Source organism: Panulirus ornatus, chromosome 12, assembly GCF_036320965.1.
Source record: "Panulirus ornatus isolate Po-2019 chromosome 12, ASM3632096v1, whole genome shotgun sequence".
NCBI classification, from domain to species: domain Eukaryota; kingdom Metazoa; phylum Arthropoda; class Malacostraca; order Decapoda; family Palinuridae; genus Panulirus; species Panulirus ornatus.
Window position 1 is genome coordinate 21,033,642 of NC_092235.1, and position 16,213 is coordinate 21,049,854.

The 16,213-nt window shown below is 40.8% G+C and overlaps 1 protein-coding gene across 1 annotated transcript; it reads left to right on the forward strand.

Annotated features, from left to right (window-relative positions):
- The first annotated feature begins 1,698 nt into the window (after nucleotides 1–1,698).
- On the forward strand, nucleotides 1,699–9,589 carry LOC139751717 (uncharacterized). The gene is made up of 5 exons (XM_071667277.1): nucleotides 1,699–1,855; nucleotides 3,899–3,995; nucleotides 5,866–5,916; nucleotides 6,898–7,072; nucleotides 8,793–9,589. Exons 1-5 carry the CDS (start codon nucleotides 1,848–1,850, stop codon nucleotides 8,846–8,848), a joined length of 387 nt encoding a protein of 128 aa, XP_071523378.1. The 5' UTR covers nucleotides 1,699–1,847; the 3' UTR covers nucleotides 8,849–9,589.
- Nucleotides 9,590–16,213: the final 6,624 nt, after the last annotated feature.

Sequence of the window (16,213 nt, forward strand, 5' to 3'; positions counted from 1 at the left end):
ATTGACTTGACCCTCACCCCTACTGTACCTAATAACCTTGCTTATTATATATATATATATATATATATCGCCCGAACACAATTTCTAATTACGTCTTAACCACTCACAAGTTCTAACTTTCCACTCGTTAAGGCCGTAAGAGAATTCATCTACCTCGTGGAATCCCATGTTTTATGACCGTGGTGATGTGTTCTTGTTCTCCTCTAACGATGACATATATCTTGTGTATATAAATCCCACACGGCTCTTACACAGGGAGGAAAAAAAAAAGACAAACTTCCCAGTGTGTATATACAACATCCTTGGCTCTTCTCTGATCATGGTAAGCGCGGATAAGGCTGTGAGCCCCACGCTGGAACGCTGGAACCTCCTCTCTTGTATTCGCTCAACGTGTTTTCACTTATATTCGTGAGTTTTTTTTTTTTATATGTTACTGAGGACAATGATTTATAGATTTACTCCATTATATTTTTTTTTTTTTGGGGGTGAATGAGATTCGAATGTCTCGGTGTATGATGTTGGCGCGTGTGTACGTGCGTGTGAATCATCGCTTCCGAGTTATTTTTAGAAGAAGAGTTTCTCTTTTTCTGTTCATAAATCAAAGAATAAATGAAGCTGGCTTGAATCTACATCCATAAATAATGTCGAGAGGCGAAGAGTTGCATCCTGGTGTGAAATAGACGACGGTGGGTGAGGGTTCGGCGATGCGCGACCCGAAGCACCACTGAATCGATTCGGTCGGAGGTTGCGAACGGAAGTGGTTCGCCTTGGGGTTCGATTCCCCCCCCCCCGCCCTCTTTCCATGGCCTGTCAAACCCCCCCCCCCTCCTTCCAAGCCACACTCGAACGGAACTGAAGTACATCTGTTCTATTTTTTTTTTTCCTTCCGTTTCTGAAGAATATTTATATATATTTGGCGGGTTTTTTTCAGGTTCTGCGAAGGATTCGACACCATGAGTTGAACCAGTTTCAAAGATATTCAGTATTTTTATTCATGTTCGCTTTTGAAGGTGGTGTGTGTGATGGAGGGAGTAACTTCTCCCTTCGCATTATACGACCCTTGGGTATGATGAGGGTCATATATATATATATATATATATATATATATATATATATATATATATATATATATATATATATATATATATATATTCCTATGAGTCCACGGGGGAAAATGAAACACGATAAGTTCCCAAGTGCACTTTCGTGTCATAATCACATCATCAGGGGAGACACAAGAGAGAAATATAACAGTCAGTTGATATACATCGAAGAGACGAAGCTAGGACGCCATTTGGTAAACATATATATATATGTTACGATATATGGCAGTGAGCTGTGACAGTGAAGTAAATGCAGTAGACGAGGAAATAAGATCCACCAAACCGTGTAAGACAGTTTGCAACTCGACTACCCAGGCGGGGAAACTGGGAAGCGCACGCGCGCACGCGCGCCTTCCTTCTTCCCTAACCCACCCCGTCTCCCCCCCCTCCCTCCCCTCCCTTAGCGTCCCTAATAGCGGTTTTCGGGAATATCGACTACATACCCACATTTTTATAAATATGAACTTATTACATGTGCACTAAAGAATAGCATTAGAGTACGACAGAATTCAATAAGGTCGTGGATATTAAAATTATTTAGTCTATTTGAAATAACGAGAAAAAATTATCATTTTTATGTATTGCCAATGACCGCCATATTTTTTTTTTTTTTTCTTCTCAAGGTTATATGTTGACTGAGTGACGAGTCTTGGGTAATATATAAAGGAAGCGTCGCTTATTTTTCGCCCAGAGACGTCAAGAAACAGAAACCTAAATCTCTTCCCTCCACTTCCACACTTCAACATGGCAAGGTACGTTAGAAAAAAGGTTTATGATAAACGTAATCATAGCGTAGCTTAAATCAGTAGTTGATCTAAATTAAATCGTGTATTAGGTGAAAAAAAATAAATGTCCAGTGGGTACCTGAGCTGTCTGTGTATCCGAGAGAAGCAAATGGTTACAAATAGAATATTGACATTTGGAAAGGATCACAATTTTGCGCGTGATCAAGTATATTCCTTTGAGTCCACGGGGGAAAATGAAACACGATAAGTTCCCATGTGCACTTTCGTGTCATAATCACATCATCAGGGGAGACACAAGAGAGAAATATAACAGTCAGTTGATATACATCGAAGAGACGAAGCTAGGACGCCATTTGGTAAACATGTGATTGTCCAAAACATACAACGAGCGTTCATAAACTTATCATTTTACAAATTTTATCAACAATAAAGTTATCTAATTTGTATAGACCATCACTAATATTAAGATTATAATTCTTTGTGTATTTGATGATAGAAGATTCAATGATATTTCTCTTGGTAATAGAGTTAGAGTTAATAACTGAGATGGCATTACTACAGTCAGTACAATGATCATAGTTTTTAACATGATTAAACAAGGCACTTGATTCTTGTCCCGTTCTTATACTATATTTATGTTGCTTAAGTCTAACAGAAAGATCCTTACCAGTCTGACCAACATGAAATTTATCACAATTTCCACATGGCACTTTGTAGATGCATCCAAGAGAATTTTATGATGAATTCTTGATTAAGATATTCTTTATAATATTATTGTTGCTGAGGGCAACATTTACATTAAAGGATTTAAGCAACATGGGAAGTAAAGTAAGATTATTATAAAAGAGAGAACTAAAAGATTCTTGGTGTCAATGGGAGGTTTGAGCTCAACTCTATAAAATGATTTCTTTGCTAACTTAAGGGATTTATCAATGAAAGATCTAGGGTACTTTAGCTTAGATCCAATAGAATACATCTTCTCAAACTCATCATCGATAAACTCTGGACTGCAAATATGTAATGCCCTAAGGAACATAGATTGAAATGATGATAACTTAACTCTGTCATGTTGAGTAATAATGGATATATGAGCATACATTGCTGGGTTTTCTGTACATGCTAAACTTAAACTTGTTTCCTTGTCTATGGATCATGCAGTCTAAAAATGGTAACATACCATTATTTTCATTTTCTACAGTAAATTTAATGGAAGGTACTGAATTGTTAAGTAAGGGGAGAAATATTTGTAAATTTTCATTTGTTGGCCAAAAATAAAGAACATCATCTACATACCCAAACCAAATTGCATTAGAAGGTAAGATATCCTTTAGTAATTTTGTTTCAAAAAATTCCATATAAAGATTACTTAGTACAGGTGAAAGAGGGTTACCCATTGCCATACCAAATTTTTGAGCATAATAATCTCCATTGAATTGAAGTACACAGTCTTTTATACACAATTTTATCAGTTTAATGAAATTAGACTTTGAAACAGGTAGATGAATATCATCCAAGACATCAAATGAATATTCTAAAAGGTCATCAACTGGAACTTTAGTGAAAAGTGAGGAAACATCAAAGCTAACTAGTTTGAAATCAAAATCAACACTGATATTGTTTAGCTTGTTGACTAAATCTACATTCTTCATGATATTAGAATTTGATACCCACTGAAGAGCTTAATAAAAAAACTAACTATTTTGACAATTTATATGTGATGGAGCCTACTGAACTCACTATAGGTCTTGCTGGAAAGTTCTGTTTATGTGTTTTGATAAGTCCATACATATATGGCAATGAAGGGGACAAAGATGACAAAAGTTTGTCATCTTATTAAGTCCTTCGTATAATAATATGAAGTAATAACTTCGAGTATCTTGCGCCAGTAGCTCGTGAAGAACAATGGATGAGGGTAGTTCACTTTTTCTTTCCTCTACAGCTATTCCTTCGTATTTTGGTCAGAGGGAAACAGAGTGAGAAATATTTAGGCTGTGGTAATCACGATCATGGACCTTTGTGGAGGTACTTTACGTTCCATTCCTCCTTCAGAACCTGTGTGAGGGTGACACTACTGCTGTTGATGGCGATGGTGGCGCACGCTGGCAACTATGGCTACGGCGGGTACCAGACTGGAGGGCAAGTACAGGTTAGTGCTGAGAACCACTTACCCTCCTCCCTTCCTACTCGCATACGTGTGTTAGTATTCTAGTGAGAATCCTTCACTGCTTTTAGTAACTTTGCGTTTAATTTACACATTCGTAGCATCTTCCAGAAGGCATTCTTTCAACCCTGTCAAACGCTTTCTTCATATCTATAGATGCCACTGAAAGTCAAATCGTTCTTTTCCTCCAAAAATTACACACACACACACACACACACACACACACACACACACACACACACACACACGTGGATTATTATAAACTCGCTCTCTTTCTCCTTTGATGTCACATAGACCCCTTAACCTCCATTCATATGGTTAGTACATTATCCGATTACCACTCTTCCATTTCCTTTTCAAGGATAACAGACTTACTCCTCTTTATAGTTAAAACAATCTTTTTTTTCCATGGCGTTTTTTTTTTTTTATAAAAACATTCACGCACTCCAACAGTCAGTCCGTCGCTTCACTTTGCTCCATATCTATACAGTGATGAGCCTGTTTTGAAATGTGAGCCACACTGTCATCTCCTCAAAAAACTCAGCTTTATTCTTTTGACCTGCTGTCTCTTGTAATCCTCCTAATCACACGCACTCCTTCCCTGTTGACACCGACCATACGCGTCGCTTCTCCGTTTCCCACACTTTTTTTTTTTCTTTTTATTCATATATTCACATCTCACCTTCCCGCAACCCACACACTTCACATTCACACTTACGGCTTCCCTAAACGCTTATCCATTCCTAATACACATTCTATACCAGCTTTCAATAAATTCATCATGATGTCTCAGCACACAGACCCGCTTCCTCTCGCTCACTTTTTATCATATATTTTCTTCACATGTGTCACTTTCCTTCAACCCACCACAAACTTTCACTCGCCTCCTTCTTGCAGCAATCTGACATTCCACCTACCTTCCTCTCTCTCTCTCTCTCTCTGGCTCGCTCGCTCGCTCTCAGCGCGTTCACACCCAACAATAGATGTTAGGTAACGTGTAATCTATCGACGCCCGGTGATCCTCATATCGCTTTCCACCTTCCCTACGTCCTCTTACGAAACTTTTCTTTTAGCATATGCAAAGGAATTCAAACAGCAACAGACCGTCGGGTGAAATTTAGAAGGTGAGCAGATAATTCAAATGGAATAACCCTCCAGTTTGGCGCTGTGGCTTGAGCTGGAGCAATTATAGTTCTGCATTCAAACCACTCTAATTGGCAGATGCATTTCCAATCACCAGTCCTCTTTTAACACACATTAACACACACTACCACAGGTTTTATTTGTCCCCCTATCTTCATTCTCACTGGGACCCCAGTGGGCCCCTTCAAGTATAACCCCCTTCCCTTAACACCACCCCTTCTCCATCCCCTATTGCCCCATCACCCACCCTTTCCATTTCAGATCCCCTCCTAAACACCGAGATTCGAAACCCTTGCTTTAACGCAACCGGAACACAGTCATTCATCTCCTCACCAAACGCATTCCCATCATTCATACATACATACATACATACATACATACATACATACATACATACATACATACATATATACATACATACATACATAAGCACATTACTTGAGTACTTATTATTGCAATAGCAGATGGTAATACTGAAGTAAAGACAGATTCTGAAATATAAGTAAAAATTGCGTCTTTACTGTGAACATCTCTTATGTAAATATAAGTAAATATAAGTAAAATTTACGTCTTTACTGTGAACATCTCTTATGTAAATATAAGTAAATATAAGTAAATGTAAGTAAATATAAGCAGATATAAGTAAAATTGCCTCTTTACTGTGAATATCTCTTATGTAAATTCATGTTTTATCCCGATCTGTCTCCCACAGCCGTGCCCTTCCAGGGTCAAGTACCTTATCCAGAAGGTCACCGAACTACAGGTTAGTCCATGTTGACCTTTCTCTCACCACACATCGACCTCTCGAAGGTCTGACCTTGTCTTTCAAAGGTAATTTAGTTATTATGACCTCTTTATGACCTATTTTTTACCTCTTTATGACCTCTTCTTTTTAATCAGTGGTGTGGCCTGGTATTAACACTGGGTCGATATCGAAGCAACGAGATTAAAGTAGATTTTATGAGGTGTCTTTTCACAAGGGTCACCTTCGGTACGGGGTCAAGCTAACCGAGATGACGTAGGACCTTGTCCAGTGACGTAGACGGTATGGAGAAAGAGGGGGGGTGGGTGTCTCCTTTTAAGGTGATGCTCTGTGTTCTGTTGACAAGTGTGAACCATTTTGATTTTGTTTTGATTGTTTACTGTTGTAAATATTGTGTATGTGTGTGTGTGTGAGAGAGAGAGAGAGAGAGAGAGAGAGAGAGAGAGAGAGAGAGAGAGAGAGAGAGAGAGAGAGAGAGCACCGCGCCCCCCCTATTTCACCATGATGGCAAGAGCCTTTTCAGATTCACCTCTTGACCTTCCCGTCTGGTCCATGCAGGTCAGGTCAAAGGTTAAGCTGTGATAACAGTGATAAGGAATTTTCTTTTTTTTGTTTTCCTAGGTTTTTTGATAACAGGCTCCCATGTGTCTAGGTGACGTGAGCTCAATAGATAGTAATTTCTTTATCTTCAGCGTCACATAGATGTTACGTGTGTTTGTGTACCGTCACATAGATGTTACGTGTGTTTGTGTACCGTCACATAGATGTTACGTGTGTTTGTGTACCGTCACATAGATGTTACGTGTGTTTGTGTACCGTCACATAGATGTTACGTGTGTTTGTGTACCGTCACATAGATGTTACGTGTGTTTGTGTACCGTCACATAGATGTTACGTGTGTTTGTGTACCGTCACATTGATGTTACGTGTGTTTGTGTACCGTCACATAGATGTTACGTGTTCGTGTTCTCTCTGTGACAGACCGAGACAGAAACCGTCACGGAGACCGTCACGGAAGTGGAGACCGAGTCTGTGACGGAGACCGAGTCTGTAACGGAGACGCAAGAGGTGACGGCAACCGTGACGGAGGCTCCGGTCACGACCACCGTCACACAGATCTTCACTGTGGCCAAAGCCCATAGTGGAGGAGGTGGAGGTGAGTTGGTGGTGGTGGTGGTACTGTTTACCTGTTTGCTCCAACAGAAGGAGGGAGTCCTGACGCCTCCTGTTTACCTTTTTGCTCCAACAGAAGGAGGGAGTCCTAACGCCACTGTTTACCTGTTTGCTCCAACAGAGGGAGGGAGTCCTAACGCCACTGTTTACCTGTTTGCCCCAACAGAGGGAGGGAGCCCTAACGCCACTGTTTACCTGTTTGCTCCAACAGAAGGAGGGAGTCCTAACGCCTCTGTTTACCTGTTTGCTCCAACAGAGGGAGGGAGTCCTAACGCCTCCTGTTTACCTGTTTGCTCCAACAGAGGGAGGGAGTCCTAACGCCACTGTTTACCTGTTTGCTCCAACAGAGGGAGGGAGTCCTAACGCCACTGTTTACCTGTTTGCCCCAACAGAGGGAGGGAGTCCTAACGCCACTGTTTACCTGTTTGCTCCAACAGAGGGAGGGAGTCCTAACGCCTCCTGTTTACCTGTTTGCTCCAACAGAGGGAGGGAGTCCTAACGCCACTGTTTACCTGTTTGCCCCAACAGAGGGAGGGAGTCCTAACGCCACTGTTTACCTGTTTGCCCAACAGAGGGAGGGAGTCTTAACCCCCCGTTGGTGCCACTGTTTACCTGTTTACCCCAACAGAGGGAGGGAGTCTTAACCCCCCGTTGGTACTACTGTTTACCTGTTTACCCCAACAGAGGGAGGGAGTCCTAACGCCACTGTTTACCTGTTTGCCCCAACAGAGGGAGGGAGTCCTAACGCCACTGTTTACCTGTTTGCCCAACAGAGGGAGGGAGTCTTAACCCCCCGTTGGTGCCACTGTTTACCTGTTTACCCCAACAGAGGGAGGGAGTCTTAACCCCCCGTTGGTGCTACTGTTTACCTGTTTACCCCAACAGATAGAGATGACTCATCCTGTGTTGATGCTGTGGTCATAATGGGAGAAAGAATACTTCCCACGTATTCCCTGCGTGTCGTAGAAGGCGACTAAAAGGGGGAGGGAGCTGGGTGGGGGCTGGAAATCCTCCCCTCTCATTTTTTAATTCGTCAAAAGAAGGCACAGAGAAAGGGGCCAAGTGAGGATATATTCCCTCTTAAGGCTCACTCCTCTTGCTCTTAACGCTACCTCGCTGACGCGGGAAATGGCGACTATGTATGAGAAAAAAGATAGATAGGTAGATAGATATGTATGAAAATAGATAGATAGATAGAATATGTATGAAAAAAATAGATAGGTAGATAGATATGTATGAAAAAATAGATAGATAGGTAGATAGATATGTATGAAAAAATAGATAGATAGGTAGATAGATAGAATATGTATGTGTAAAAGATAGATAGATAGGTAGATAGATATGTATGGAAAAATAGATAGATAGGTAGATAGATATGTATGAAAAGATAGATAGGTAAATAGATAGAATATGTATGAAAAAATAGATAGATAGGTAGATAGATATGTATGAAAAAATAGATAGGTAGATAGATAGATATGAAAAAATAGATTGATAGGTAGATAGATATTTATGAAAAGATAGATAGGTAAATAGAATATGTATGAAAAATAGAGAGATAGATAGATATGTATGAAAAAATAGATAGGTAGGTAGATAGATAGATATGAAAAAATAGATAGATAGGTAGATAGATATGTATGAAAAACTAGATAGATAGATATATTGATCATGTACTAAGTTCGTTGTGTTTCCCCGCCTAGGTTACGGGAGCTCGCCTGGTTACGGAAGTTCGATCAAGTTCGGCTACTCAGGCTAATGACGTGTTGGGTCACGTGACGCGCCACACCGCATGACGTCACAAGCACCCAAGTAGCCAATGGGGTGGAAGCAAGAGACCTGGCTTCGATTCCCCTCCACAAATAACCGTGGAGGTAACTCTGTAGTTGAAGATAGAGCACTCTAACACTTAAGGAGCTGTAGTAGAGTAGTAGAATTAGCGCTAATTATGTATTGACCAAGCTGCTCCCGCTAAATTAGGATGCTAACATGTAGCACCCCCTTTTAGTACACCGTAGATGTTGTTAATCCTATTATAACCCAGGGTTCCCTGTATGCCCAGATGTCATGGGTCATTAGAGGTCACTGTCCCTCTCCTCAAGGTCACTGAGGGTCATAAGGGTGACCTGAAATGTCACACAACCAGCTGTAAACGGGTCACACATCTGATCCGTGACGTCAGAGAGGCGCTCCTTATTGTTTCGCCTCCTCAACCAATCAGCAGATAGCCCTCATCCACATCATAAGTGACGTCAGAGAGACGCTCATTGGCCATCCATTTAGACCAATCAGCAGGCTTGCCTTCTTGCGCATACCACCTTTCATTTTTTTTACTCTGAATTTATTGAATAAATGCGATAAAAATACAGGGCATTGCATGACTCGTGTAGTTTATATATTTGATCTAGAAAACTGTTTTGTACAGGTTGAAGGAAGATTATCTATCGTAATAATTGTGCAAAATAGATATGAAAGTAGTGAATAGTGTTATTTCTGTCCCTTCGAGGTAATTGAAAAGAAGAGATAGAGGTTGATAGACAGAAAGAAGAACAGATAGATAGACATGTTCATGTACGTAAGGAGGTGTGTGTGTGTGTGTGTCTGTCTGTCTGTCTGTGTGTATGTGTGTGTGTGTGTGTGTGTGTGCCTATCATTCCTTAGTATGATCAATATTGAATAATCTACTTAATAAAATATATTATTCCTTCATTACTGACCCCCATAAGACTAGAAGTGATCAAGACTTTGACCTCATTATGTATCATCTTTTTACTAATAACGTACGATTGAGTTTGTGTTTTAATTGGTAATATGAATGAACAATTAACACTTGAAAACTGTTGATGAATGATTAACCTGATAGGCCAATTAATCGTGGCTTTTGAAAAGATTAATATAATCCTGTAGAAAATACCACAGATTCAGCATTTATGATTTTGAAAATATTCTTTATTATTATTATTATTATTATTATTATTATTATTATTATTATTATTATTATTATAACCAAGAGGACCCCTCTCTCTATGGGCTCCTTCAGCTTATGTAGGCTGCGCTGCTTCCAGTAGCAGGGAAATGAAAGACTTTTACTCTGGAGTGAGAAAGTCGTCCATGTGAGTGGCCTTCTTGTCAACAGGCAATGTCGCAGCTGGTGTATATATATATATATATATATATATATATATATATATATATATATATATATATATATATATATTCCTGCTCTCATATTTATGATTCAGTGGCAGGTTTATTTTCATCATTATCCCAAAGCTTTCCTCCCCCATTAAACCTAAGTCTCCCTTAAAATTCTCAAAATTTCATTTTCTCTCGTGATCTCATTACAGAAAACGTATAAGGGATACTTTTTTGTTTCTGTAATATAGACATTTAATGTTATTTCTGTACGTTGTATCGCCATCTGTAATGGATTCAGGTCAGCAATGTAAGAGACGAGGGTTTTTCTTCTCTATCTGAGCAAGAAGATAAGGAGACCGACCGTTATCAATAGATAACCTCTTATCTCTACACCTATGGACATATTCTTTTGTCTTATCTTTATCGCTTGTATAATGCCCCTATCCACGTTTTCTTCCATATTGAATAAATTTTTTTGATAAATGGATGATTGATATTTGATATTATAGTCTGGATCTGATGGAAAAATTAATTGATTTGGTGACAAGTGGAAAAAAAAAAGTTGGTACGTTTGTAAAAAAAAAAATACTATGGCGCATTTTTTTTCTTTTTTTTTCTTCCCTGTACATGTAAAAATAATTGGAATCTACATATGTATTGATTTGTATAAGTAAATAGATATATGTATATATTAACATATGTAAACACACACATAGACTGTAATGATGCAATGTTTTGCCCCTGAACATACAAGAGGCATGTGGGGGATAAAACGAATTGGATGGATGTGGTATAGGGTGGGTGACGTGATGTGAATTGGAACTCGTTCATGGCAGAGGAAGAAAGCAACAGCAGCGGTGGTGGTCAAGGTTTGATGGTAGGCCTAGATTTCCATACATTATACATTATACATTTAGAAATACAGAAATGGAACGGTGTTCACTTTGTACATTGTGAAGAATTAAAGGGAAGAGGAGAACGAACAGTGATTGAGGGTCTGTTGCTATACATTGCAAGGTGTGAATAGGTCATTAGGCCTAATCTCCCGTCAGGATCGGGAGAGGGATTGGGTATTTAGGCCTATCTTCTATCAGGGTCGTGAAAGGGATTTTAGATTATAATTACGGGTCACAAAACCTTGAATGCCTTTTTCAGGTCTTCAATATGATTATAAGACCATGATATAGACGGCCATTCACGCCACATAGTAGTAGTAGTAGTAGTAGTAGTAGTAGTAGTAGTAGTAGTAGTAGTAGTAGTAGTAATAGTAGTATAGTAAAGACTGAATACAGAGGGTGATGAAGATATGAATCGGGTCAGCTGAAAAAGGGAGGGGGACAGTACAAGTGTAATAATGGATCTAATTGGTTAACAAATTACATTATGGGTCCCTCTCCTATATATATTTTGTCTAACGAGGAGGTGATTTGACCTTAAGCTTGTTAACTGCCAAAAGGGAAGGGGGGGGGAGGGGTCATTTTAAGGCCCTGAGCGAACAAGTTGAAACCAGAAGTCGAAAGATCTTTCTCAACACCTTCGCTCTGGTGTTAAGGGGTCATTCTAAGGCCATGTACACACACACACACACTCTCTCTCTCTCTCTCTCTCTCTCTCTCTCTCTCTCTCTCTCTCTCTCTCTCTCTCTCTCTCTCTACTGTGTCGCTAGGGGAAATCGAGGGGAAAGCGAGGGAAAGTCAGGTTATGAATGATAGAATGATGTCGTTCGTGAGCGATGCTCCTTGAAGAAAATGAGATTTGAGGTGCGGTACTTTTCCAAAAGAAGGATCTGAGAAGGGGGCCAAGTGAGGATTTCCCCCCCCCCCTCTTAGGCTCAGTCCTCTGTTCTGAACGCTACCTCGCTACCGCGGGAAATATATGTATATATATATATATATATATATATATATATATATATATATATATATATATATATATATATATATATTGGAAAAGATCACAATTTTGCGCGTGATCAAGATATTCCTATGAGTCCACGGGGACAATGGAACACGAAAAGTTCCCAAGTGCACTTTCGTGTAATAATCACATCATCAAGGGAGACACATAGGAATATATATATATATATATATATATATATATATATATATATATATATATATATATATATATATATATATATATATATTCACGTTTTCTTTTTTATTTGAGGGGAGACTGGTACAGTGTTGAAGACAGGGTTCGAACCAGGCTAATAATGTCTTCGGCTAAGCTGTCATTAAGGGCGTGTGGTACGAAGGATAATAAATAAATGATAATTACGAGATAAAGAAATTTAAGGGGTAACTATACTGTATATATGTGTGGCCTGTGGATTTTATTTATTTATTTATTTTTTTACATCTTGGAGGACATGTTCAGTGCTATAAACGAAGACTTGAGATCATGACGTCATGGCTTTGATGACGAAGACCTTAGGGACCCGTGACGTCATGGCTTAGATTGATGACGAAGACCTCAGGGACCCGTGACGTTATGGCTTTGATGACGGAGACCTCAGGGACCCGTGACGTCATGGCTTAGATTGATGACGGAGATCTCAGGGACCCGTGACGTCATGGCTTAGATTGATGACGGAGATCTCAGGGACCCGTGACGTCATGGCTTAGATTGATGACGGAGACCTCAGGGACCCGTGACGTCATGGCTTACATTGATGACGAAGACCTCAGGGACCCGTGACGTCATGGCTTACATTGATGACGAAGACCTTAGGGACCCGTGACGTCAAGGGCTAGAGGGTGGTGAAGACCTCAGGGCCAGAAAATGGCGAAGACCCTCAGAGACCATGACGACAAGGGACTAGAATATAGCGAAGACCCTCAGAGACCATGAGTCACGGGGCCAGAATATGGCGAAGACCTCAGAGGCCTCATGACGTCACGGGACCAAAGTATAGCGAAGACCCTCAGAGACCACGACGTCACGGGGCATGTATATAGCGAAGACCCTCAGAGACCATGACGCCACGGGACCACAGTATAGCGAAGACCCTCAAGAGACCATGACGCCACGAGACCATAGTATAGCGAAGACCCGCAGAGACCATGACGTCACGGGACCACAGTATGGCGAAGACCCTCAGAGACCATGACGTCACGGGACCACAGTATAGCGAAGACCCTCAGAGACCATGACGCCACGAGACCACAGTATAGCGAAGACCCTCAGAGACCATGAAGTCAGGGGGCCACAGTATAGCGAAGACCCTCAGAGACCATGACGTCACGGGACCACAGTATAGCGAAGACCCTCAGAGACCATGAAGTCAGGGGGCCACAGTATAGCGAAGACCCTCAGAGACCATGACGTCACGGGACCACAGTATAGCGAAGACCCTCAAAGACCATGACGTCACGTCACGGATCACATAGAGACGTTAATAGCCTACATCACCAGACCGTCCTCTTCCGCCATTACCTGTAAATGTAAACAAAAGCTCAAAACAAATACATGTTATAAATTAAAAAAAAAAAAAAGCTAATTGGGCTGAAACAAAAGAGCCAATTGGACTGAAAAAAAAAGAGCCAATTGGGCTATTTTTTTCCCTCCCTTTTTTTTATACCCTTTTATTGCAAAGGGTCTGAACTAAAATGCTCTTAATTGAACGCTATTTTTAGTAACTTTTTCAATTAACTTTTATCCGTCGGAAATAACTTTGCTTTAGACTCCGCCAAGTTCGTATGTAGAGTTAGGGTCTTCATACATTGACGAAGTAGACCATTGTACAAACGGAGCAACGGTTCAGAAGAATAGGATTTGAGGTTGTAGAAACAGCATTCAACTGTTTTATAGAGGATTCAACTGTTTCATAGAGGATTCAACTGTTTTATAAAGGATTCAACTGTTTCATAGAGGATTCAACTGTGTTTTATAGAGGATTCAACTGTGTTTCATAGAGGATTCAACTGTTTCATAGAGGATTCAACTGTTTTATAGAGGATTCAACTGTTTTATAGAGGATTCAACTGTGTTTCATAGAGGATTCAACTGTTTCATAGAGGATTCAACTGTTTCATAGAGGATTCAACTGTTTCATAGAGGATTCAACTTTTATAGAGGATTCAACTGTTTCATAAAGGATTCAACTGTTTCATAGAGGATTCAACTGTATCATAGAGGATTCAACTGTGTCATAGGGGATTTAACTGTGTCATAGAGGATTCAACTGTGTCATAGAGGATTCAACTGTGTCATAGAGGATTCAACTGTGTCATAGAGGATTCAGCTGTTTCATAGAGGATTCAACTGTTTCATAGAGGATTCAACTGTGTCATAGAGGATTCAACTTTTATAGAGGATTCAACTGTTTCATAAAGGATTCAACTGTTTCATAGAGGATTCAACTGTATCATAGAGGATTTAACTGTGTCATAGGGGATTCAACTGTGTCATAGAGGATTCAACTGTGTCATAGAGGATTCAACTGTGTCATAGAGGATTCAACTGTGTCATAGAGGATTCAGCTGTTTCATAGAGGATTCAACTGTGTCATAAAGGATTCAACTGTGTCATAGAGGTTCAGACTTAGCTACTCATGTCATTTTGGGAGGATCCCCAAGATGGGTTCGATGATAGTGTGTGATACACCAAGTTGTTTATTGTGGTATGTGATGGGACTATGAAGTTATCATATGCTATAGGGAAGTCGTGAGGGATGGGGGCTGGCTTTTTGTGTCAAGAGAAATGGGTAAAAATGGGTAAAATTGGGTAAAGGCATTAGGATTTTCCTAGGATGCGTCATACCCAATCCCTAGCGAAATCCTGTCCTATTACGAGTTTATGGAGGCAGTTCAGAGGAGCGTAGGAGGATGGTGTGGATTTGAAAGGAATGGAAGAACGCAGTGTTGACTCAAAGTCAGCTGAGGAGTGCATTTGGTTGTATGTTGAAGCAAGGGAAGCCACGGATACGAAAAGAGGAAAGAGCGTAGGAGACAAGACAGAACCTTGAAGGACGCCAGTGTCTGTACGTAGGAGGGACGACTTGATGTGTCGTCGAAGTGGGGAAAGCGCGGGACATGTGCCTCGCCAGAAACTGTTGTGAGATACTTTGAACCAAAGACCAAAAGTTATTCATTAATGGAATGAGATGGAACATTGTTTACGCTTCCTGTGGGTAAAGGAACGCACTGGATTACTAAATCCTTTTGGTAAAGGAACGCTTCGACTTAGGAGATATATGCAATTAATTATAGGCGCAGATGAAAACTTAAATGCGAATTAGAAGGAAGGAAGAGAGTGTTTCTTGGGTTTTTCAGGTACGTTCAGCGCCCAGAGGATCCTCAGAGATAAGTCTGGTGGAACGAAGAGTTAGAGTGATTTGAGGAAGAAAAGGGAAACACAGGCCTTCATCCCTGCAACAAGAACTACGACTCGTTGCCTCGTTAGAGAATGGTTTAACCAGTAGTTCAGCAGCTTATTCAGAGGTTCAAGAGATCCCACGGGCTGACCACCCATCCATACAGTCCCCCTCCCTACCTGCAGGGTTGGCCAGACAGTTGGCCCCCACTGTGACGTAGTTACGGCGCGTTACGGTGGTCGTCACTGGCTGCGTCACCCTCTCCGTCACATGCAGCGTCACGGTCCTCCTATTCGCCCTGTAACGTGGTACGAGCTTTGTCTGCGTCACCGTCTCCGTATCATACTGTGGGTCAAGAGAAAAAAATTGGTTCTTCGTTTTCTATGAGGTCTTTAGGGGGCTGCCGTGGTGGGGTGGTCTCCGTGGTCGTTTTGGCCTCGCGCGGCTCCCGGTTCGAATCCCGGTGTTGGGGCCCAACCATTTTTAGGCTATGGGAAGCGTCTGTTCATACAAAGTTACTGGGAAATGTGATTTACTAGTTTTAAAAAGGGGAATTGTACTGGTTCGTACTGGTTTTCGAACCAGTTGCTAATACTGGGCTGTTATGTTGTGTGTTCTGGTGTCAGGTTTGAAATAGTGGATAAGATCGCGTTCGTGAGTGTGGTACTG

What these genes read in the sequence shown, in the direction of transcription:
- LOC139751717 (XM_071667277.1), top strand. An exon ending in AGACTGGAGGGCAAGTACAG is followed by an intron (nt 3,996 to 5,865) that starts GTTAGTGCTGAG and finishes TGTCTCCCACAG; the next exon opens with CCGTGCCCTTCCAGGGTCAA. An exon ending in AGAAGGTCACCGAACTACAG is followed by an intron (nt 5,917 to 6,897) that starts GTTAGTCCATGT and finishes TCTCTGTGACAG; the next exon opens with ACCGAGACAGAAACCGTCAC.